The 25,260-nt window shown below is 44.0% G+C and overlaps 1 protein-coding gene across 8 annotated transcripts in view; it reads right to left on the bottom strand.

Annotated features, from left to right (window-relative positions):
* Positions 1-25,260, bottom strand: part of ccdc136b (coiled-coil domain containing 136b) — an 84,980-nt gene that overhangs the window by 16,557 nt on the left and 43,163 nt on the right. For all 8 annotated transcript variants that reach the window (XM_072562755.1, XM_072562747.1, XM_072562749.1 and 5 more), the window contains 5 exons: positions 24,803-24,862; positions 21,856-21,915; positions 6,951-8,915; positions 6,006-6,080; positions 2,487-2,807 (listed from right to left, as the gene is read on the bottom strand). In XM_072562755.1, the coding sequence (XP_072418856.1) occupies positions 2,487-2,807; positions 6,006-6,080; positions 6,951-8,915; positions 21,856-21,915; positions 24,803-24,862 (2,481 nt within the window). The remainder of the gene's footprint in view (positions 1-2,486; positions 2,808-6,005; positions 6,081-6,950; positions 8,916-21,855; positions 21,916-24,802; positions 24,863-25,260) is intronic.

The raw sequence follows: 25,260 nt of genomic DNA, 5'->3' as shown, positions 1-25,260 counted from the left end.
TTTTATCATCGCCCTATCTTTATGATCTCTGGTTGCTGACCATTTGTCACTGCAAACACTTTCTCTTTATTTACGCTATCAAAACCCTTCATGATTTCAAACACCCCTGGCAACTATCCTCTTAAATTATTCTATTGTAAGGTGAATAACACAGTTTCTCCAGACACTCTATGTAACTGAAGTCTTTCATCCCTGGTACCATTCCATCCAATCTCTTCTGTACCTTGTTTAAGTCCTTGACATCCTTCCTAAAGTATGCTGCCCATTCCAGTTGAGGCCAAGCCCATATCTTCTAAAAGTTTAACATAATTACAAATATTTGCATCCTATTTGGTTATTCATAAAGCCATAGAATTCCACATGCTTTTTAACAGTTTTTCAATCTCAACTTGTCCTGACACATTCACAGATTTGTTACACACACTCCTAGTTCTCTCTGTCCATGCACCCCTTTTAAAATTATGCCAGTTGATTTACAATGCTTACCTTTTTTATTCTGAATAAAATATTTCACTTCATATTTTAAATGTCAACTTCTGACTACATCCTTCTGAAATCTATTAAACTTCTCATTGTTGACTAAACTTTATTGCTTTTTATCATCTGCAAATTTTGGAAATAGACCCTGCATATCCAAGTCCAGGTCAGTAATATAGATAAGGAAAGTAGTGGGCCCAACACAGATTCTTGAAGAACACTACTATATATTTCTCGCCAGTCTGAACAAAATCCTGTATTTTGCTGTCCCTTAGCCAAGTTTCTATCTATGGCGTTACTGCCTTTAAATGTCATCAGTTTCAACTTTACAAACAAGTCTTTCACGTATTACTCTGTCAAACATATTTTGAAAGTGCATATGACAATAACAGCTACTCAAGAATCCTCATTTTATTATTGTGCAGATTTGTACAAATTATTATAAAAAGATCTCTCTGTTGCTCCACAGTCCCCTGAGTCAATATCTCCTTTCATCCCCATCTCATAACCCACTGCTTGTCTTCCTAATATGCATCCTTAATCTTCCAAGTTTTTTAGTAAGTACTTCCCATTCCAGTTAGTTCTGAAGCCTCACATTATGGTTACAACTCTTATTGAGTTCATGCACATTTGGCTCATCTGCCTGATCCATTTCATTACTCACAATCAGCTCCTGCATCACATCCACCTCGGCAGGCTGACTAAGCTACTGCTTGAAGAGGAGTCCTGTACACGTCTTACAAATTCCATTCCCATCTCTCATTTATCCCTTTATGTCTTGATGAACAAATGTGTAATTTTGATAGACTAATGTGTAATTCAATGTTACAAAAACAATAATTTTGATTTTCAAATTCATCCCATGCATCATTATGCATTCCCTCTAGTTCCATCCTATAGTTTGATTGTGTATAAGGTAATTGCATTAAAATAAAAAAAAAACGTTTGTTTTAGCTTTGAGTTGCAACCATATTGCATGGAACCATAACCTTGGTTGTTTAACTTAATTCTCAACACCATGAACTTTCTCAATACCTTTCTTTTTGTTTCTAGCCCTCTAAAATACTTAATATCCAAAATGCTAATCTTTCAAACATATCCCAGTGGCAGCCAGGTTTCTGTTAGAATCAGAAAGAACAGAAAAGAGGCCATTTCGCCTATTGGGCCCGGTGCCAACTCTTTGTTCCAGCTACTCTATCTGCCCCACTTTCCTGTCTCTATTCCTGGAGCCCTTTTAAAATTGTATCATTTCACTTATATCACCTCTCCTCATTCTTCCCAGACAGATCCGTCATTTCATCTGTCCTTCTGAGATTGTTACTGCTATGAAGCCAAGCTCTTTCTTTTCAACGCTTTCTTTAGTTTCCCTCATTAATTTCCGACAATCCAATACATGTGTTTTAAACATTTTTCACTTTTAATATTAATTTTTTCCAATGACTTTAACATCTGAGTTTGAGTTTTTTTTGATGATTATAACAAGTCTTTTTTTAAATCTCACCAGTTATTTTGGTTTTATTTATTTTAACCATATTCCTCTTTGTTAAATTATTTTCTGTACTATTTTCTTTTCCCCCCCATTCCTGTGTTTTCCATTAATTGATTTTGGTTGGTTTTATTTTTCCAGTACTCCCAACATCTACTTGTCAAAACTTGATCACTTGCCTATTTTTCAGCTTTCCCAGTTGTGCTTTACACTTGCAGAATAACATTCACAGGAACTGGTCCAAAACCAAAAGGTCAAAACTTTCTTCCTGTTTGCTTTCACAAAGACAGTGATTTCCCTAACACCCACCCACCACCCCCCCCCCAACCGCCCACCCACGACCTTCCCCTTCTCAATCCATAGCAGAGGAAATAATGCTGAGATTCCAACCTGAAGAGACTAATTCCACTAAATGAATTCATCCTTCAGGACTTTAGATCCTCCTTTGTCTCAATAACTGACCCTTGAGAACTGACCCCTCCTAAATGTCATATACACAAGCACACTTTGACCTAGTTTGTACCTTGAAGTTGGGTGACCTCTTCAGAGTTTTTCTTCTGCTGACTGTCACTCTTCATCTGTATCTCTGCCCGCAGGGTGGTAATCTCCAGCTCATATTCCAATGTTGTCTGCTGAAGATGCTCTAGTTCTGCTCGGATACGACACAGCTCCTCCTGCAGTGTGGCAATCTCGTTCTCCCGCTCTCCAGCAGCCTCTTCAGCTGCCTGTCGCAGGTTCACAATCTCTTCCTGTGCACAGTGCAATTCCTCATGAGCCTCCATCAGTTCACTCTCCTTCTCCTCCTCCAAACTGTCAATCTCCTCCTGAACAGACCGGAGCTGTGCTGGATGGACCAAAACAAATATCCACAGGGTTCATCACTCAGTTTACTCCTTCACGTAAAAGGAAAACAATTAAATTTGGGCAATTAAACCAGCCTCAAGGAAGGTGCACAGGGCGAAATAACTCCAGTGAGGTCTAAGGTCATCCAGAACAAGCTGCTGATCAGGTTTGGACTGGAGACAAACTACTGAAACCTGTAGAATAAAGGGTTAACTGCAACAATTTTTTAACAGTGTCTGCTGAGTACATGCATAAGGAGTTATGTCATACTGATGTCAAAGAGAAGAGGAGATCTGTGGCTCTGACCACGTGCTTAGAAATCCTATAAACAGGATTCTAAGGCAGTAGATAAAGCTAATTCTTAAAAAGGATCTCTGCCTCCAGTCAGATCTCTTGCTTGGATTAGACACTCTAGATCTCCCATGAGGGCAGCCAAGCAACTAGCACAGACAGCAGTGTCGGAGACATAAACCTTGAATCATGGATTCCATGCTACCCCTGCTAGAAACCTTCCAGGATATAGAAGGGCCCACACAGGCCTAGGGATGGCAAAACCACAGTAAGCTATTTAAGTTTATTGAGTGCAGAGCTGAACTTGCATCACAGCGGCAACCAAGGAAAAGTGCTGAATAGGCATCTCTCACTACTTTACAACGTCCCTACCATGCAGAGAAGCAGTTCCACAGGCTGGAAAGATGCCCTGACACAACCACTGAATATTAAAGATAAGGTAAAAAACTGGGTTTTCAAATCAAAAGGAAAAATCTTAACTGGGACCTGTACATACCAGTGAGCTAAAATATCACTCCTCTTGGGAGATCACAGGGGAAGATAACCAATACTGGAGTGTTAATGTTGATATCATACAGACTGGGCTTAAACAATTACAAAAAATACCCTGCAGCCTTCATCCATCAAACTTCAAGGTCCAAGAGTAATCAACCTAGAAGTCAAAGGTCAGCTTCATGCAATATTCAGGTAGAGTCAGAGAAATCGCCGGAAGCAATACTCATTGTTTAGCAGGGGAACTTGTACAAGTCTGAAATTTATTCATAACCATCAAAAACATTTAGATGATAATTTCTGCAACTCTTCAAAAGCTTGAGAAAATTGAAAACTGCTTGCCACAGATGCCACATCCATTTGTTAGTTTACACCCAGGAATTGCCGACACCCCCCCACTAAAAAGGGTAAGCAGTGAGATTGGAATGATGTTTCAACAAGGAGTATTCCACTAGTTGGGGAACTGAATACACGGGGGTCTACTTTGCTACCAGTTCCCCATCGAATGCACCCATTAGAATTTTATTGACATAACTCAATTGAACAGGCAATAGAACAGGAAGTACACCCAATGGCATCCACAGATGAAAGCCTCGCTAAACTCATAGAAAGCTCAGATTTTATTAAACTGTATGCAAACCCACTGATTCAGGCAATTACCACTTGACTGGAGCCAAACTTCTATTATATGATTTGTGCATTACTATTTTAACTACATTTGGAATCATGTCCAGATCCAAGGTTTTCCAAAGAAGAATGTCCAATAAACTAGAGGGTATGAAAAGCATTATGGCTTTTTAACCCATGGGTCAGTGAAAGAAGAATATGACAAAAGAATACACGAAGTCTAGAAAACATTATAAGCTGCTCATTTAATACTTAATGAGTATTGTAAATTCTCAAAGTGCACAATAAATTAGCTATAAGGATGTAACAAAAGATAACTTTTAAGAAGGGTCACTGCCCTCTACCCACATCTCTTATCAGAGTAGTACTCTGGGATATAAGCTGTGTGATTTATCTGGAACTATGAATTGTCTGACAGCAGGTGATTGCGACCCTCCTAAAGTGGTAATGTGAGTTTGTACAGTGAGAGTTTTACAATTGAAAAAGTAAACATTGCTAGCACAACCAAGAATTGACTGAATGTTTTAAATGTGTTGTTTCAGTAGCATTGGGTCTCACCCCCTCAGCCCTACATATTGGAATGGTATCAGTGCCTGTCTTCCAGGAAATCTGTTGGTCACGTTTTCCATTGATTGGGCTGAAGTTTGCTGTGAGCACTGGCAGCCTAACCTTCAGGTTATTTCTGTGAACTGCAACACTGCAGCTTCTGGCTGCATTTCATGGGATTTGGGAAGGCAGGCAGACTCCAGAGGTGTGAGTTCCAGACAGTACAGTGTACTGCAAGGGAGCCTAGTTTAAGAAGACCAAAAGAAATAGGAGGAGCAAGAGGCCATTCAGCCCATCAAGTCTGTCTACCATTCTATGAGATTTAGACTCCTTCTTCTGAAATGTGCCTCCTAATTCTAGATTACCCCAAGTGGAACTAACCCCTCAGCACCTACAATATCAAGTTCCCTTTTAATATTACATATTTCAATAAGAAAAACCTCTCATTTTACAAAAATGTAATCGTTATAGGCTCAACCTTTCCTCATAAGACATACCCTTCATCTCAGGAAGCAGCCCAGTGAAGCTTCTCTGAATTGCTTCCAATTGAATAGTATCCCTCCTTAGTGAAGGTGATCAGAATTGGACACAGAGACTGGTCGGAGTACTGCTGCTTGGTTCTAAATCCCAGCAAACTACCAGCGACTCAAGTATTGAGAGATTAAAAGGGAGGATTCTACCATCATTCTATACCCGTTTCTCCCTCAGCCAATCCCAACTGGCCTATTGCATATTCCTGATGTCCATTTCCAATCTGTTAACGATCCTTCACATTTATCAATGTCCCCGTGCTGTTTGTCTGCCCAACTCAGTAACATTACCATAGCCTCAGAGGACTATGGTAACATTAGAGAGGGGTGACTGATGGGTGGTTTAACCTGAAGGTCAGCACACCCTAGGAGAGGGGCAAGATTGAGAAGGCAGGACCTTCATAGTAAGATCAGCCATTGTGGGTATTGCTCAACCAGTTGCCATGCCAACAGAGCCAATTGACCTCCATCTGTCCAACTATGCTTGCTACTCCCTCTCTCTCTATCCATCGGTAGTGGATGAAAATTTTGCAATGCTGCATTTGGGTCATGATCACCCATGAGTAACAAGACCCTTGTTGGTTTCAACTCAAACAATGTCCCCAGGTGGTTACAGAGCACCCCACAATGTTCAATCTCTTATTCCTTTGTCTGAGCGTATTTCTTAATACGCTCGTCTGGAGCACAGGTCAATCCCAAAAGCACTCACTGACCTTGGAGACGCTGGATCTGTTTGGCAAAGTTCTCAGTTTGTTGCACGTTGGCCAATCTCTGCTCCTCCAGCAACCCTGCAGTGTTTGGAAAATAAAAATCAGCTGCTGGATGGGCTAGACAGAAAGTAAAGTTCTCTCTATACCATCCCATCAACATCTCCAGGGTACACTTTGGAGTTAGGTACAAAGTAAAGCTCTATCTACACTATCACATTAAACACTCCCAGAGCAGGAAAAGCATACAGGGTAAAGCTCTATCTACAGTATCCCATCAAACACTCTCAAGGCAGGTGGAGGATGGGTTAGATAAAATCACCATTGTCCAACAGGTCCACTGTCTCATGAGAGAGACAGCAGGTGGTGACTTAATCTGAGAGTTAGCACACCTCAGGTAAGGACAGGGATTGAGAAGGCAGGGTCTTCATGGTAATCTCAGCCAGTGCAGGAATTAAACACACACTGTTGTCATCACTCTTCATCAGAAACCAGCTGCCTAACCAACTGAGCTAACTGACACCCACAAGTTAGATAAGAATAATAAAAACCAAACATATGCTGGAAGAATTCAATAGCTCAGGCAGCATCTGTGGACAGAAACGGAGCTAATGTTTCAGGCAGAGATGAAGACCAACTTGACCTTCCCTTTCATCCAATCCCCCTAAAGATACAACTCAGCTTCCACAATTCCCAGCCCCCAAGGACCACCTGCCCACGTTCCATGCCCCAGAAACCCACCTGTCCCCAACATCCACCCCTTTAACCACATCTTGTCTCTTCGAAGCAGCGCTCCCAATGATGTACCACTATCAACCCTCCCTGCAACTTTCTTGCCTTGGGCCACTGCACCATTGCCCCCACCAGAATTGCCCTCACCCATTCCCAGCCCTGAACACTGTCTGTCCTCACCTCTCAACATAGCTTTCAGTTCTTCATGAATCCACCTACCTTGTAAATCCAGGTAGTTCTTCTGATGTCGGGCAGCCTGCTCCTGAGATTCCTCCAACTCCTTTTGTAGCTGCTTAATTTGTGACCTCAATGCATCCAATTCCAATAAATCCATCATATTGTCAGTCACTTTCATAGTCCCAGGCCTCACAGCAAGGACTTCAGGAGCATTGTGGTCGCATGTCACCATATCATTTAGATCCACACTGGCTACTGTCCCACCGGAAACTATGGGGTCAACTGCCTTGGTTTCAGATGCTGTAAGATCAGTTGACTTAACCTCAGCTGGTTTAGGATCACCTGACATGACCTCAAAAAGCTTGAAATCCACTGACTTTACCTCAGACAGTTTAAGATCAGCTGACTTGACCTCAGCTGTTTTGCAATCACTTGACTTGACCTCAGTTGGTTTGGGATCCATTGACTTGACCACAACTGGTTTGGGATCCATTGACTTGACTTCAGTTGGTTTGGGATCCATTGACTTGACCACAACTGGTTTGGGATCCTTTGTCTTCACCATAGATGGTTTGGGATCCATTGGTCTGACCAAAGATAGTTTGGGATCAACTGACTTGACCTCAGACAGTTTAAGATCAGCTGACTTGATCTCAGCTGGTTTGCAATCACTTGCCTTGACTTCAGCTGGTTTGGGATCCATTGACTTGACCACAACTGGTTTGGGATCCATTGTCTTCACCATTGATGGTTTGGGATCCATTGGTCTGACCTCAGCTGGTTTGGGATCCTTTGGTCCGACCAAAGATAGTTTGGGATCCACTGACTTGACCTCGGTTGGTTTAGGATCCATTGACTTGACCTCAGCTGGTTTGGGATCAATTGACTTTACATCAGTAGACTTAGGATCCATTGACTTGAATTCAGCTGGTTTGAAATCAGCTGACTTGGCCTTGGAAGGTTTGAAATCAACTGGCTTTATCTCCAAACTTCTGAGATCCACTGATTTTACCTCAGATAGTTTAGGTTCAATCACTTTGACTTCAGATAGCTTAGGATCAACCAACTTAGCCTCAAATGGTTTGCAATCAAATGACATGGCCTCAGAAGGTTTTGGATCAATTACCTTGACATCAGATAGTTTAGAATCAACTGACCTGTCCACACATGGCTTGGCATCAGTTGACATGACTTTGGATAGATTGGAATCAGCTGATTTGACCTCAGATATTTTGGGATCAAATACCTTGCTCTCAGATGGTTTGGGATCAGCTGATGTGACCTTTGATATTTTTGAATCAGCTGATTTGACTTCAGTTGGCTTGAAATCAATTGAGTTGACCTCAGAGGGTTTGGGATCGATTGACTTGAGTTCAGATGGTTTGAGGTCATCTGGTTTGTTCTCAGATAGTGTGAGAGCAACTGGTTTGACTTCAGATGGTCCAGAATCAGTTGGCTTCACCTCATACAGTTCAGGATGAACTGACTCGATTGCGTATGGTTTGAGAGCAGTTGACTTGACATCCAACTGTTTGGGATCAAATAACTTGATCACTGATGGTTTGGGATCAGGTCCCTTGACCTCAGATAGTTTGGGGTCACTTGATTTGACCTCAGCTAGTTTTGAGTCATCTAATTTGACCTCAGACACCTTGGAAATGATTGGTTGGACCTCTAAATTAGTGGATTGGATATCTGATTGTTTGGGATCGGCTGACGTCACCTCGGTGGGTTTCAAATTGACTATATTGATCTCAGACACTTTAGGAATGGCTGAGTTGGTCTCTGATAGCTTGGAATCAGTTGACATGAACTCAGATGGCTTTCGATCAACAGTACTGACCTCAGAAGCATTGGACTTGGTTGAATTGACCATTGTTGGGGTAACTGATGTCACCTCAGTTACTGGAATATCAGCTGACTTCAAACACAACTTTGTGTCACTTGTTGTTGTTGTGGTGCTGGATGTTGATTCACATGATTTAGTTTCACATGATAGCAAATCACCTAAGGAGACCAGAAACAGTGATGAGCAAATATCCAATATACAGGGTATTCTGAGAGCACCAATCCCTAACACCAGAGTGTGCCCAGAGTCTGTCCCTCACTGTACAGTGTGAATGATGTACCACCGCCAACCCTCCCTGCAACCTTCCTGCCTTGGGCCACTGCATCATTTCCCCCAACAGCATTGCCCTCACCCATTCCCAACCCTGAACTATAAGCTTACATTGTCTGTCCTCACCTCTCAACATAGCTTTCAGTTCTTCATGAATCCACCTTGTAAATCCAGGTAGTTCTTCTGATGTCGAGCAGCCTGCTCCCAAGATTCTTCCACTTTTTTTGTAGCTGCTTGATCTGTGACCTCAATGCATCCAATTCCAACAAGTCTATCATATTGTCAGTCACTTTCATAGCCCTAGGCCTCACACCAAATACTTCAGGAACACTTACTCTCTCCCTCACTGTACAGTGTCCCCAGAGCCTCCCCCTGACTGGACAGTGTCCCCAGAGCCTTCCCCTGACTGGACAGTGTCCCCAGAGCCTCCCCCTCACTGTACAGTGTCCTCAGAGCCTCCCACTGACTGAACAATGTCCTCAGAGCCTCCCCCTGACTGTACAGTGTCCTCAGAGCCTCCCCCTGACTGGACAGTGTCCCCAGAGCCTCCCCCTGACTGTACAGTGTCCTCAGAGCCTCCCCCTGACTGTACAGTGTCCCCAGAGCCTCCCCCTCACTGTACAGTATCCTCAGAGCCTCGTCCTGACTGGACAGTGTCCCCAGAGCCTCTCCCTCACTGGACAGTGTCCCCAGAGCCTCCCCCTGACTGGACAGTGTCCCCAGAGCCTCCCCCTGACTGGACAGTGTCCCCAGAGCCTTTCCCTCACTGTACTGTGCACCCCGAGTCTGTCTCTCACTGGACAGTGTGGCCAGAATACCACAGAGCCTGACCTCAAATACTGGATTAGTTGTGCTGGAAGAGCACAGCAGTTCAGGCAGCATCCGATGAGCAGTAAAATTGATGTTTCAGGAAAAGCCCTTCATCAGGAATACTGTATTCCTAATGAAGGGCTTTTGCCCGAAACGTCGATTTTACTGCTCCTTGGATGCTGCCTGAACTGCTGTGCTCTTCCAGCACCACTAATCCAGAATCTGGTTTCCAGCATCTGCAGTCATTGTTTTTACCTACCTGACCTCAAATACTGACTAGTCTAATATTCTTGGTCTAACAGTACTGACAGGGCTTAGCAAGGTGCCTTCAGAAGGTGCAGCAAGACAGGCAAATTGAGAGATATCACACATCCCTTCACACTGTACACACAGCATTGTTGCATATGCACACTGCCTTGCACACAGAGCACAAGTCCCAGTATGTTCACTGTCCATGCTGACCTGTACATGGAGCAGGATATTGTATGCTGGGATGTGCTGGCAGGAATGAGCTCCAGCATAAAGAAGAATCTTTTGTGTTTCATAATGTATCTGAGAATTCACAACCTAGTAATTCAGCTGCTTAGCTTCCAATTTTACACCATCAGAAAATAAACTACTGTCACAATTAACCAGCAAGGTTCTGAAATGCAAAAACTCTGCTTCAGTCTTTAGTCTCCCTTTGCTGAACCTATTCTATGAGTATTTGCTGGGGAAATCATAGAGAGACCTTTACTCTGCAGCCAATCCCATGCGGTGGTTGTCCTGGGAGTGCTGATGGGTTTTTTATGGTGTAGTGATTGTGTCCCTATGTCAGGTAGACCAGGGTTCAAGTCCCATTCATGCCAGAGGCATGTAGTAACATCTCTGAACAGGTTGATTTTTAAAAATGACTGTAGAGGAAGCTTTACTCTATATCTAATCCCATGCTGTAGCTGTCCCAGGAGTGTTTGTTGAGGACAATGTAAAATTTACATTCTGCATCTAACACCATACTGCACCTGCCTCAGGGATTTTGATGTAAAAGAGTAAAATGAATTTTACACAGAATCAGTCCTTGGGTTGTACAATATATGGAGAACAGAGATAGGGAGAAAGCTGGAAAGTTTTTTGGGGCACATCCAGATACAGGAGGTTTAGTTTAGATGTTGTGGATGACATTGTTTCTTGAGTTAAATACCACTGCCGATATCATCAAACTTAAGTACTTCATTAGCTACTAGCCTGTGTAACATATATAACAAAGACTGGGTTGTTACTGAGACAAACATCTTGAAGTTTATTAACAACACTATCCACACTATTATAAGATCTCTGACTTACATAGTTTGGGTCTTATGTGTACAGATATTGCGGCTACTTTACATGAGTGCAACATGACACATAGTTGACTGATTGACTATTTCACTGATCCCATTGCACTCTGACAACTAAAGGTGAGGTGAGGGTCTTTATATTGGAACATTAAACATAATGATGTCATCTGACTATCTTTGGTCTAGAATCTACGCATTAATACAACAGTGAGGTTAGTAGACTTTCCAGCTCAGGAGGGTTACAGACTGGGGGACATGAAGTAGTGAATGGGCGATCAGTCACAGTGAGGGTTTATGCCAGGTAATATGGGAGCTTTAATGAAGAATAGGACCTGGGTCTGAGGGTCTTATAAAGGAAACTTCCAATGGTAACATGTTAAGTTCCCAAAAGGGCTCTTGAATCTCAGCTCAATCTTCTCCAAAGCTTAATTATTAAGGACTTATGTTTTCTGGATAATGTATGCTTCCAATCCTCTCTTAAAAATAAAATACCACTGATGCTGAAAATCTGAAATAAAAACAGAATGTTCTGAAAAAGTGTCATACAAGACTTAAAATATTAATTTGTTTTTTCTCTCCACTGATGCTGCCAGACCTGCTGAGTTTCTCCAGCAATTTCTGTTTGTATTCCAAGCCTCTTTTGCCCATTCTCCCAGCTCACATTTGTTAAAGAAGCCATTGATCTCCCTAAGAGTTTAAATGTGACCAACCCTTGTTTAAGAGAGATTGCCACTGGTCTTGGGCTGTTTTCATGTTTAGTTCACTAGAAGCACTCAGCACAGGACTGTCACCGAAACTTCACTTACCCAGATTCCAACCTGCAGCCTGGAACGCAGTGATATTCTCACTACAGTCTGAACTCTCAAAACTGCAAGGCAGACGACGGAGTACAGCGTAAACAGGTGACTCGGTCCTGATCGATGGAAGGGATACATATATGCAAAGTGCACAGCAGAGGGTCCGGAACACGAACACACACACACACACACACACACACACACACCTGTGGCACTGCTATTTGAGGTAAGTATGTGCGTGAGGAGGAGAAAGCACCCGTGAGAGCATAAACCAACTTGACAGTGAAATGTGAGGCAAGTAAGTGAGATATTGATCCTGCTGCATATCCTTTGGAGATGAGACAGGAATATGAGTATTATCTTACACTGCTCTCAGTGAGGTGACCCCATGCCAGGCTGCTGCTCAGCTGTCTGTACTTCTAACATTCACTAGGATGAGGCAGTGCCACAGAATGTTATCCATGAGGTTTGATATTAATATCCTGCTTATAGATTTTCCTTCAGTTTAGAAAGCTTGGCAGCTACCCCCAGTAAGTGAATTTAATGGGTTCCATACAGACAACATGGCAGGAGCTGCAATCACACGCATGGCATTGGTCAAGGTGCAGGGTATGGGTTAAAGGTATAGCAGAGAGTGTGTAGCTTGGCATGTGATACACTATAAATCACAGCAATTCACTCAATATTAACAAATATGACAGCAACTGCATACCAACATGTTCAGCTTAGTTCATTTTCCTGACGGTGTAGAACTCCCTCCGTACTGCCCCTTACACAGTGCGCTGACCGCAAGAAATCAGAATGGTGTTTTGCTTTCCTGGTGCCAGGATCAAGAAATCTCAGAAAGGATGCATAATATTCTCAAAGGGGAATGTGACCAGCAGGACACTGTTGTACTCATTGGAACTAATGGCATGGAAAGGGAAAAGGATGAGGTTCTGAAAAGAGAATATAGAAAGTTAGGCAGGAATTTAAAAAGGATGTCCTCAAGGGTAGTAATATTGTGATTACCCCTGGTGCTATGAGCTAGTGAAGGTAGGAATAGGAGGATCAAGCAGATGAATGCATGCCTGAGGGGCTGGTGTATGGGAGAAGGATCATTGGAATCTCTTTCAGGTTAGAAGTAACCTGTACAAGAAGGATGGATTGCACCTGAATTGGAAGGGGACTAATATATTGTCAGGGCAGGCAGGGACAAAGCAGAGAACAAGGTAAGATTGATAAATTAAACTGCATTTATTTCAATGCAAGAGGTCAAACAGCGAAGGCAGATGAACTCAGGGCATAGTTAGGAACATGGGACTGGGATATCACAGCTTTAACAAAGACGGGGCTCAGGGATGGACAGGACTGGCAGCTTAACGTTCCAGGATACAAATGCTACAGGAAGGATAGAAAGGGAGGCATGAGAGGAGGGGGAGTGGTGTTTTTGATCAGGGATAGCATTACAGCTGTACTTAGGGAGGATATTACTGGGAATATGTCCAGACAAGTTATTTGGGTGGAACTGAGAAATAAGAAAGTGATGAGCACCTTATTGAGATTGAATTATAGACTCCCCCCAATAGTCAGAGGGAAATTGAGAAGCAAACTTGTAAGGGGATCTCAGCTATCTGTAAGAATAATAGGGTGGTTATGGTAGGAGATTTTAACTTTCCAAACATAGACTGGGACTGCCATAGTGTTAAGGGTTTAGATGGAGAGGAATTTGTTAAGTGTGTACAAGAAATGTTTCTGATTCAATTTGTGGATGTACCTACTAGAGAAAGTGCAAAACTTGACCTACTCTTGGGAAGTCAGGCAGGGCAGGTGACTGAGGTGTCAGTGGGGGAGCACTTTGGGGCCAGCGACCATAATTCTATTAGATTTGAAACAGTGATAGAAAAGGATAGACCAGATCTAAAAGTTGACGTTCTAAATTAGAGGAAGGCCAATTTTGAAGGTATTAGGAAAGAACTTGATTGGAGGCAGATGTTTGCAGGTGAAGGGATGGCTGGAAAATGGGAAGCCTTCAGAAATGAGATAATGATGAATCCAGAGATAGTATGTTCCTGTGAGGGTGAAAGGAAAAGCTGGTAGGTATAGGGAATGCTGGATGACAACACAAATTGAGGTTCTAGTTAAGATAAAGAAAGAAACATAAGTCAGGTATAGACAAGAGAGATCGAATGAATCCTTAGAAGAGTATAAAGGCAGTAGGAGTACACCTACGAGAGAAATCAGGACAGCAAAAAGGGGACATGAGATAGCTCTGGTTGAGGAGAATCCAATGGGATTTTAGAAATACATTAAAGGACAAAAGGGTAACTAGGGAGAGAATAGGGCCCCTCAAAAATCAGCAAGGCAGTCTATGAGTGGAAGTGCAAGACATATAGACTGCGAGTTAATCAAATCACTCACTATAGGACTATTGCTGCAACTAGCTCATCATAGTTCCTGGATCAATGAGCAGCTGGAAAAACTTTAATGCAGAGGAGGGTTGATAAACATGAGGAAGGAGGACTATAAGGACATGCTGATAGAATGAGAGAGAAGGCAACTTGCTGAGGAGCACGATTACCAATGTAAAGCTGTTGAATTAATGCCTTGTCATTTAACACTAGAATGTGACAGTTGTATTCCCAAACGGGGCAATTCCTACAAATTCCAAATGGGATAACTATATTCGGAATGTTTTTTGCTGCTTCAGCGTCAAGATTCTTCCAGCTCCATTTCCTCAGAGAGCAAGGCGGCCTTTGTGTGGAGCCGCAGAAAATGGAGGAGATACTAAATGAATATTTTGCATCAGTATTTACTGTGGAAAAGAACATGGAAAATATAGAATGTGGGGAAATAGATAGGGACATCTTGAAAAATGTCCATATTACAGAGGAGGAAGTGCCGGATGTCTGAAAACACACAAAGGTGGATAAATCGCCAGGACCTAGAACTCTGTGGGAAGCTAGGGAAGTGATTGCTGGGCCCCTTGCTGAGATATTTGTATCATTGATAATCACAGGTGAGGTGCCGGAAGACTGAGGATGGCTAACGTGGTGCCACTGTTTAAGAAGGGTGGTAAGGGAATGCCAAGGAACTATAGACCTTGACATCGATGGTGGGCAAGTTGTTGGAGGGAATCCCGAGGGGCAGGATTTACATGTATTTGGAAAGCAAGGACTGAATAAGGACAGTCAACATGGCTTTATGTATGGGAAATCATATCTCACAAACTTGGTTGAGCTTTTTGAAGAAGTAACAAGAGGATTAATGAGGGCAGAGCAGTAGATGTGATCCATATGGACTTCAGTCAGGTGTTTGACAAGGTTCCTCATGGTAGGCTGGTTAGCAAGATTAGATCTCACAGAATACAGGGAGAACTAGCCATTTGGATACAGAACTGGCTCAAAGATAGAAGACAGAGGATGGCGGTGGAGAGTTACTTTTCAGACTGAAGGCTTGTGAGCAGTGATGTGTCACAAGGATTGGCGCTGGGTCCACTGCTTTTCATCATTTATATAAAAGACTTGAACGTGAACATCGGAGGTATAGTTAGTAAGTTTGCAGATGAAACCAAAATTGGAGGTGTAGTGGACAGTGAAGAAGGTACTTCAGAGTACAATGGGATCTTGATCAGATGGGCCAACGGGCTGAGGAGGGAGTTTAATATAGATAAATGTGAGGTGCTGCATTTTGGAAAGGCAAACCAGGGCAGGACTTACACATCTAAAGGTAAGGTTCTGGGGAATGTTGCTAAACAAGGAGACCTTGGAGTGCAGGTTTATAGTTCATTGAACATAGAGTCTCAGTCAGATAGGATAGTGATGAAAGCATTTAGTATGCTTTCCTTTATTGGTCAGAGCATTGACTATAGGAGTTGGGAGGCCATGTTGCAGCTCTACAGGGCATTGGTTAGGCTACATTTGGAATATTGTGTGCAATTTTAGTCTCCCTCCTATTGGAAGGATGTTGTGAAACTTGAAAGGGTTCAGAAAAGAATCACGAAGATGTTGCCAGGGTTGGAGGGTTTGAGCTATCGGGGGAGGCTGAATAGACTGGGGATGTTTTCCCTGGAGGGTCTGAGGCTGAAGAGTGACTTTCCAGAGGTTTATAAAATCATGAGGGGCATGGGTAAGGTAAATAGACAAGGTGTTTTCCATGGGTTGGGGGAGTCCAGACAAAGGCATAAGCTTAGGGTGAGAGGGAAAATATTTAAAAGGGACCTAAGGAGCAACCTTTTTACACAGAGGGTGGTGCGTGTATGGAATGAGCTTCCAGAGGAAGTGGTGGAGGCTGGTACAATGACCACATTTAAAAGACATCTGGACAGGTGTTTGAATAAGAAGGGTTTAGAGGGATATAGGCCCAAGTGCTGGCAAATGAGACTAGATTAATTTAGGATATCTCATCAGCATGGACGAGTTGGACTGAAGGTTCTGTTTCCATGCTGTACATCTCTATGACTCTATTTACCCCCATAATCCAGATTCCAATTCCCTACAGTATTCCTGACATCGTGGCATGGGAATTCAGCAGTCCCATTCGCAGTGAACTGGCCATTAGCGCCATCTGTTGGCAGAGGCAGAGTTGTCACTGAACCTGAGAATAGCTCAGTAAAAGTGCAACAATGAAATGTTCTTTCACGTGTTGTCATGGAATTCTTTAATGTGACATCCATTTTGATCAGTTTTCAGGATCTGGGCATCACTGGAAAAGCTTGAGAAGGTAGTGAAAAACCACCTGTATGAATTAATGCAGTGAAGATACACAGTACTATTATTTCGGGTGTTGTACATAGGTCTGAAAAGGTTAATACTGATGATTTCATATGAATTTGTGGGCAGAATAGTTCAGGATTTCAAAGAAGTAAGATCTGGTCCCCTTCAAAGTCTCTGTCAAATGCCAATCAACCTGTGCAACCTCTAACTAGTTGCTAACATGTAATAAACTACATCTTATCTACAAGAGACTCATGGGATAGTTTTCCTCTCCCACACTAGACCAAGTAGGCCCTGTAGACTGAGACAGCACAGTGAGATGGCATCACCATGGTTTTCCTCCTCTATACCTGACCTTGCAGTTTCCCACACTTTAACAGTATGGTGACAGCAACCTTCATCATGGACAGCAGGTCACACAGCGGAGCAACTGGAATTTACCAACCAAATAGGGAATTCCAGGATGGTTTAACAAAAATGGAGGGATGGAGATATAATTTCAAGTCAGGATGCTGTGATCATTAAATTGAGGTTTTACATTTTATACTGAGAATGTAGCTGAGAAAAATGTCTAGAGTTTTGGTATGCAGAAACCAGTCATTCAACCCTGCACAACTATTCACTATAGCAATCACAAACCAATTCAATTGTTTTGCTATCTATTAATAGTTCTGAAATAATTCCAAACTCATCCCACTGTCCAGCTCTTTCCCCATTGTTCTGTCAAAATCCCTAATTCCACCATTCCATTCCATCCCCATGTTCCCCAAACTAATTTTTTTAAAAAATTTATTCACCTGCATTTATCATCCATCACTAGCTGCCCTTGAAAATGTGGTGGTTAGCTGCCTTCTTGAACCACTAAAGACCATGTACTGTAGGCAAACTCACAATACCCTTGGGGAGGGAATTCTAGGAATTTGACCCAGCAACAGCAAAGGAACAGCGATATATTTCCAAGTCAGGATGGTGAGTGGCTTGGAAGTTAACTTGTAGCTGGTGATGTCCGATGTATGTGCTGCCCTTATCCTTCTCGATGGGAATGATCGTGGGTTTGGAAGGTCCTATCGAAGGATCTTTGCCGAATTTCTGCAGTGCATCTTGTAGACATTATACTGCTCCTACTAAGCATCACTGGTAGGGGAATGGATGCTGTGGATGTGGCTCCTACCAAATGGGTTGCTTTGTCCTGGATGGTATCAAGCTTCTTGAGTGTTGCTGGAGCTACACCAATCCAGGTAAGTGGGTGCCTTATAGGTGGTGAACAGATTTGGGGAGTCAGGAGGTGAGTTATTCACCGCAGTACTCCTAGCCTCTGACCTACTTATATAGCTACAGTATTTATACGGTGAGTTCAGTTCAGATTCTGGTCAATGGAAGCCCCAGGATGTTGATAGTAGGGGGGTCAGTGATGGCAATCCCTTTGGCTGTCAAGGGGCAGTGGTTAGATTGTCTCTTATTGGAGAAGGTCATTGCCTAGCATTTTTGTGGCACAAATATTATTTGTTACTTGTCAGCCCAAACCCAGTTAGTGACCAGATCTCATTGCATTTGGACATGGACTGCGTCAATACTGGAGAAGTCAAGAATGCCGCAGAACATTGTACAATAATCAGTGAACATCCCCATTTCTGACTTTATGATGGAGAGAAGGTCATTAATGAAACAGCTAAAAATGGTTGGGCCTAGGACTACTATCCTGAAGAGATGTCTTGAAGCTGAGATGACTGATCTCCAACAACCACAGCCAAATTCCAATGTACCAGCAATGACTCTAACAAGGGAAGAGTTTGCCTCCAATTCTCATTGATCCCAGTTTTGTTTGGGCTCCTTGATGCCACACTCGGTCAAAATCCGCATTGATGTCAAAGGCTACCACTTTCACCTCACCTCTGGAATTCGGCTGTTTTGTCCATGCTTGAGCCAAGACTGTAACGAAGTCAGGAGCTGAGTGGCCCTGGTGGAACCCAAACAGGGTATCACTGAGTAGGTTATTATTGAGCAGGTGCTGCTTGACGGCACTATTGATGACACCTTTGATCATTGTGGTGATGATTGGGAGTAGACCAATAGGGTTGTAATTGGCTGGGTTGCATTTGTCCTGTTTTTTATACACAGGACATACCTGGGCAACTTTCCACATGGTCAGGTAGATGCCAATGTACTGGAACAGCTTGGCTAGGGGTGTGGCAAGTTGTGGAGCACAGGTCTTCCGGACTGGAATGTTGTCAGTGCCCATAGCCTTTGTAGTACCTTGTGCCTGCAACCATTTCTTGATATCATATGGAGTGAATCAAATTGGCTGAAGATTGGTGTATGTGATGTTGTCGACCACTGTTGGAGGTCAAGATTGATTATCCACCCAGTACTTCTGGCTGAAGATTGCTGCGAGTTTTATCTTTTGCATTGATATGCTGGGTTCGGCCATCATTGAGGATGGATATATTTGTGGAACCTCCTCCTGCACCGAGCTGTTTAATTGTCCACCACCCTAAGTCCATAAGATTTAGGAGCAGAATTAGTCCATTCGACTCATCGGGTCTGCCTTGCCATTTGATCATGGTTGATAAGCTTTTCAACCCCATTCTCCTGCCTTCTCCCTATAACGCTTTATCCTCTTACCAATCAAGAACCTATCTAACTCTGTCTTAAATACACTCAATGTTTTGGCCTCCACACAACCCTCTGCGGCAATATGTTCCGCAAATTAATCAGCCTCTGGCTGAAGAAATTCCTCCTCAGCTCAGTTCTAAATGGTGGTCACTTCGTTCTGAGGCTGTGGCCTCAGGTCCTAGTCTCTCCTATTAGTGGAAGCATCTTCTCCACATCCATCATGTAGGCCTCGCAGTATTCTGTAAGTTTCAATCAGATTCCCCCTCACCCTTCTAAACTCCATCAAATACAGAACCAAGAGTTCTCAACCTCTCCTCACATGACAAGCCCTTCATCCCCAGAATCATTCTTGTAAACCTACTCTGGACTCCCTCCAAGGCCAGCACATCGTTTTTAGATACAGGGCTCAAAATTGCTCACAATATTCCAAATGTGGCCTGACCTGAGCCTTATACTGCCTTAGCAGTCCATCTCTGCTCTTGTATTCTCATTCTCTCAAAATGAAAACTGACATTGCATTTACGTTCTGAACTGTCACCATTTCTGACTGGACATGACAGGAATACAGAGCTTATAACTGATCAGTTGGTTGTGGGATTACTTAGTTCTGTCCACCATTTGCTGATAATGCTTTTGACACACAAGTAGTTGGTTTGGTAGCTTCATCAGGCTGACACCTCATTGTTATGCCTAGCTTTAGTCCAGGCATGCCCTCCTGCACTCCCCACTGAACCAGGGCAGAGCCCATGGCTTGGTGGCAATGGGGGAGTTGGAGATTACATTAGGTACGATTCTGCTGCTATTAATGGCCCACAGCACCTCATGGATGCCCAGTCTTGAGTTACTAGATCTGTTCAAAGTCAGTCCCACTTAGCATGGTGCCCTTCTCCTTCCAGATGTTAGGGGTGTGAGTTCAAAAGGTGCTGCCTCTGAAGGCTTCAAAATACCTGCAGTGCATCTTGCAGATAGTACATACATCTGCTATTGAGCGTTGGTGTTGGAGGGAGTGGATGTGTTTGGATGTGGTGCTAATCAAGTGGCTGCTTCTCCTGAATAGTGTCAAGCTTCATGTGTGTTGTTGGAGCTACACCCATCCAGGCAAGCGGGGAGTATTCCATTGCACTCCTGACTTGTGCCTTGTAGATGCTGGACAGACCTTGGGAAGTCAGGAGGTGAGTTCCTCACTGTAGGATTCTTAGCTACTGACCAGGCTCATGTAGCCACTGTATTTATCTGGTGAGTGTAGTTCAGTTTATGATCAATGGCAATTCCAGGGATGTTGGTCAAGAGGAATCAGCAGAGGCAATGTCAAGGGCCGATGGTTAGATTATCTGTTTTTAGAAATGGTCATGAACATAAAACCAGAAGATAATGGAGACAATTTGGCCATTCAGCCTGTGAAATCTGCTCTCCCACTTGAATGTCACTGCCTGGCATTTGAGTGGCACTAATGGTACTTGCCACTTCTCAGCCCAAACCTGGATACTGTGCAAGTCTTGCTGCATCTAGACATGGACTGCTTCAGTAACTGAAGAGTCACAAATGGTGCTGAACATTGTGCAGTTATCAATGACTATCCCTCCTCTGACCTTATGATGGAGGGACAGTTATTGATAGAGCAGCTGAAGTTATTTGGGTCTAGGAAACTACCTCGAGGAACTCCTGCAGAAATGTCTTGGGGCTGAGCTGATTGACGTCCAACAATCACAGCCATCTTTCTACCTTCCAGGTCTGACTCCAACCAATGGAGTCTCCTGATTTCCACTGACTCCAGTCTTGCTGAACTCCTTGAAGCCACATTGAGTCTAACGTGTCTTCGACAGGCAGTCACTCTCACTTCACCCCACTACTCCCAAACCTCTTCCTATTGTCCCCAGTGTCAAATCAAAATTAAGTTCACTGTCTGGCTCTCTCCTCATCGACTCTTTCTGCATAGCCCTTAACCCTCCTTTGCTTCAGATATTTATCCAATGTCCCTTTAAAAGATCCAACATGCTCTGTTTCAATCACTTCTTGCAATAGTCATGCTCCAAAAACGCATTGAGGAAACATATTTCTCCTAACCTCACTCTGATAATTATTAATAATCTCTCAACGCTGGTTCCTCAAGTTGATTAGACAGTCATGCTACCAAAACTTGTTATAATTTTTAATATCTGCATTAAATCTCCTTCCTGTAGTCCCATGTGTGAACAGTCTCAGTATCCCCACTCTTCACAAAACTCAATTTTTCCATCGTCAAAATCATCCCAGTGACACAGACATTCTTTGTGATTTTAATTTCCTTACTATAATGGGGACCTGGAACATCTTGTTGTCTCTGACTGTGGGCTAACTGATAGTTTCTCCATCCTACAGTCCATTAGCATCTTCGTGATAGCAATCTCTTATCAATATCAATTAGTCAGCAAACCATCTGCAATTTGAGAGTCATCTTATAACATAAACTCATAACATCAAATCCCCCAGCTCCAAGTGGAGGAATATTTCTTTTCCTTCTCTATCACAATCTCCAAAGAATTAGAATGCTAATGCGTAATTTGAATTCGTACGTACACCTCAGTGACTCAGGCTTGCTGTGACAGGGTAAAGACTCACCACTTATATCACGGACGATTGCTTGCTGACGCAGAACCTTCACATCTGGGGGACCTTTCTCTGAGAAACAATCAAGTTAAATGCCTGTTACTGCAATTACATATGAGGTAAGCAAAAGCACAACTGTTTAGCAACAGAGAGTCTGCTTCGGATGGAAGTCAGTGTCTTTAGGGAAGTAGGACAGAGGGTCAATGTCTTCAGGGTAGGGGAGCAAGAGAGTCATGATCTTTATGACACAGTGGGAGACAGTCAGCACCTTCAAGAGAGTGGAAGAGAGAGTCCATTCCTTCAGGCAAGCTGGAGAATCAATACTTCAAAGAATGAGGACAAAGTCAGCATTTTCAATGGGGGAAGAGGTCAGGGAGAGCATTGACAGATTCAAAGGATTTGGTAGGGTGGAGGGAAGAGAGAATCAACATCATCTGAATAATCTGATCAGGGACAGTCAGCACGGTTTTGTGAAGGGTAGGTCGTGCCTAACGAATCTTATTGAGTTTTTTGACAAAGTGACCAAACAGGTAGATAAGAGTAAACCGGTTGATGTAGTGTATATGGATTTCAGCAAGGCGTTCGATAAGGTTCCCCACAGTAGGCTATTATTCAAAATGCGGAGGAATGGGATTGTGGGAGACATAGCAGTTTGGATCAGTAATTGGCTTGCTGAAAGAAAACAGAGAGTTGTAGTTGATGGAACATGTTCATCTTGGTGTCCAGTTACTAGTGGTGTACCTCAAGGGTCGGTGTTGGGTCCACTGTTGTTCGTCATTTTTATAAATGACCTGGATGAGGGCTTAAAAGGGTGGGTTAGTAAATTTGTGGACGACACTAAGGTTGGTGGAGTTGTGGATAGTGACAAAGGATGTAGTAGGTTGCAGAGAGACATAGGTAGGATGCAGAGCTGGGCTAAGAGGTGGCAAATGGAGTTTAATGTGGACAAGTGTGAGGTGATACACTTTGGATGGAGTAACCGGAATGCAAAGTACTGGGCAAATGGTAAGATTCTTGGTAGTGTAGATGAGCAGAGAGATTTCGGGGTCCATGTACACAGATCCCTGAAAGTTGCCACCCAGATTGATAGGGTTGTTAAGAAGGCATACAGTGTTTTGGCCTTTATTAATAGAGGGATTGAGTTCTGGAACCAGGAGGTCATGCTGCAGCTGTACAAAGCTCTGGTACGGCCACACTTGGAGTATTGTGTACAGTTCTGGACACCGCATTATAAGAAGGATGTGGAAGCTTTGGAAAGGGTGCAGAGGAGATTTACTAGGATGTTGCCTGGTATGGAAGGAATGTCTTACGAGGGAAGGCTGAGGGACTTGAGGCTGTTCTCGTTAAAGAGAAGAAGGTTGAGAGGTGACTTAATACAAGATAATCAGAGGGTTAGATAGGGTGGACAGGGACAGCCTTTTTCCAAATGGGGACAGCAACAGGAGGGGACACAACTTTAAAGTGAGGGGCGATAGGTATAAGACAGAGGTCAGAGGTAGTTTCTTTACTCCGATATTAGTAAGGGTATGGAATGCTTTGCCTGCAACGGTAGTAGATTCGCCAAGTTTAAGTGCATTTAAGTCGTCATTGGACTGGCATATGGACGTACATGGAATAGTGTAGGTGGGATGGGCTTCAGATTGGTATGACAGGGCGGCGCAACATTGAGGGCCGAAGGGCCTGTACTGAGCTGTAATGTTCTATGTTCTATGTTCTATCCAGGGATGGAGATAGATGAAGGCAGGAGAGACAGCAACTTGGGGTGATATGGTGGGGGGGAAGGGAGAGTAGGGAGGGGTTGGTGGGAGAATGTTAGCACCTTCCAGTGATGAGGGGAGAATCAATATCTTCAGACGAAGGGTGGGGGGGGGGGTGGAGAAGAGTCATCACCTTCAGGCAATGGGTGAGGGAATGGCAGGGGGGCAAGTCAGCACCTTCAGGCGATGGGGGAGGAGTGGGGGGGGGGAGTCAACATCTTCAGTCAATGGGGGGGGAGGGGGATGTCAACACCTTCAGGCAATGGGAGAGGGAATGGCAGGGGGGAAAAGTCAGCACCTTCAGGCGTTGGGAGAGAGTCAATGTCCTCAGGCCATGGGGGGGGGGGGGGTGGTGGGGGATTGGTTGGGGGGGCCGGGAGTTGGAGAGTCAACACTTCGAAGTAATGGTAGAGAGTCGATACCTCAAGCCGATGGGGGGTGAGGGATGGTAGAGTCAACACCTTCAGAAGATGAGGGTGGAGGGGGATTCGACACCTTCAGGCGATGGTGGGGGGGGGAGGACTCAACACCTTCAGGCGATGGGGGGAAAGGAGGTCGACACCTTCAGGAGATGGGGAGGGGTGTTGACACCTTCAGGCGACAGAGGAGGGGAGTCAACATCTTCAGGCGATGGCAGAGTGGGGGGGGAGGATTCAAAACCTTCAGGCGATGGGGAGGGGTGTTGACACCTTCAGGTGACGGGGGAGGGGTGTCGACATCTTCAGGTGACAGGGGGAGGGGTGTCGACACCTTCAGGCGACGGGGGAGGGAGGTCGACACCTTCAGGCAACGGGGGGCGGGGTGTCGACACCTTCAGGTGACAAGGGGAGGGATGTCAACACCTTCAGGTGACGGTGGGAGGGTTGTTGACACCTTCAGGCGATAGGGGAAGGGGTGTCGATGCCTTCAGGCGACAGGGGGAGGGGGAGTCAACACCTTCAAGCGACGGGTGAGGGGAGTCAACATCTTCAGGTGACGGGGGAGGGGTGTTGACACCTTCAGGCAATGGGGAGAGTTGTGTCGACACCTTCAAGCGACGGGGGAGGGGTGTCGACACCTTCCGGCGACAGGGGGAGGGGTGTCGACGCCTTCAGATGACAGAGGGAGGGGGGTAGAATGCGCAATTTCAAGGGGGGGCTAGGAATGAGGAATTGAGTGTATGGCCACAGTAACTTAAGGAAAATAATTTGGGGCTGAGTTACCGCTCATGTCTCTAATCATTGCTTGTTTACGCAGAATCTTCGATTCCTGAAGTCTTTTCTCTGCAACAGAAAATTACAATAAACATTGATTGATAAAAGACATATCAGTCGTACCTTTCAATGAGAGCTCTCACATAAGATCTTATGAAACTGGAGTAGTTCCTCCAGCTCCTTGAACCTGGTGCTCCATTGAGTACAATCACAGCTGATCTGCTACATCAACTACACAGACTATCCCATATCCTTGGATTCTCTTAGCCCCCAAGAATCTATTGATCTCAGTCTAAAAACACTCATGAATAGCAATTGAGCATCCTTAGTCCCCTAGGACAGAATTCTCAGTCTTTCATAGATATGCAAGAGGAAAGCCACAAGTCAGCACACCGAGCAGAACCACAGGTTATTCCTGCACAAGATGGCACTACCCTTCAGTAACCACACATCAGGCTAGCAGAAGT

The sequence above is a fragment of the Chiloscyllium punctatum genome, chromosome 44, assembly GCF_047496795.1.
Source record: "Chiloscyllium punctatum isolate Juve2018m chromosome 44, sChiPun1.3, whole genome shotgun sequence".
NCBI lineage: Eukaryota > Metazoa > Chordata > Chondrichthyes > Orectolobiformes > Hemiscylliidae > Chiloscyllium > Chiloscyllium punctatum.
This window is presented reverse-complemented; position numbering and strand designations above follow the sequence as displayed.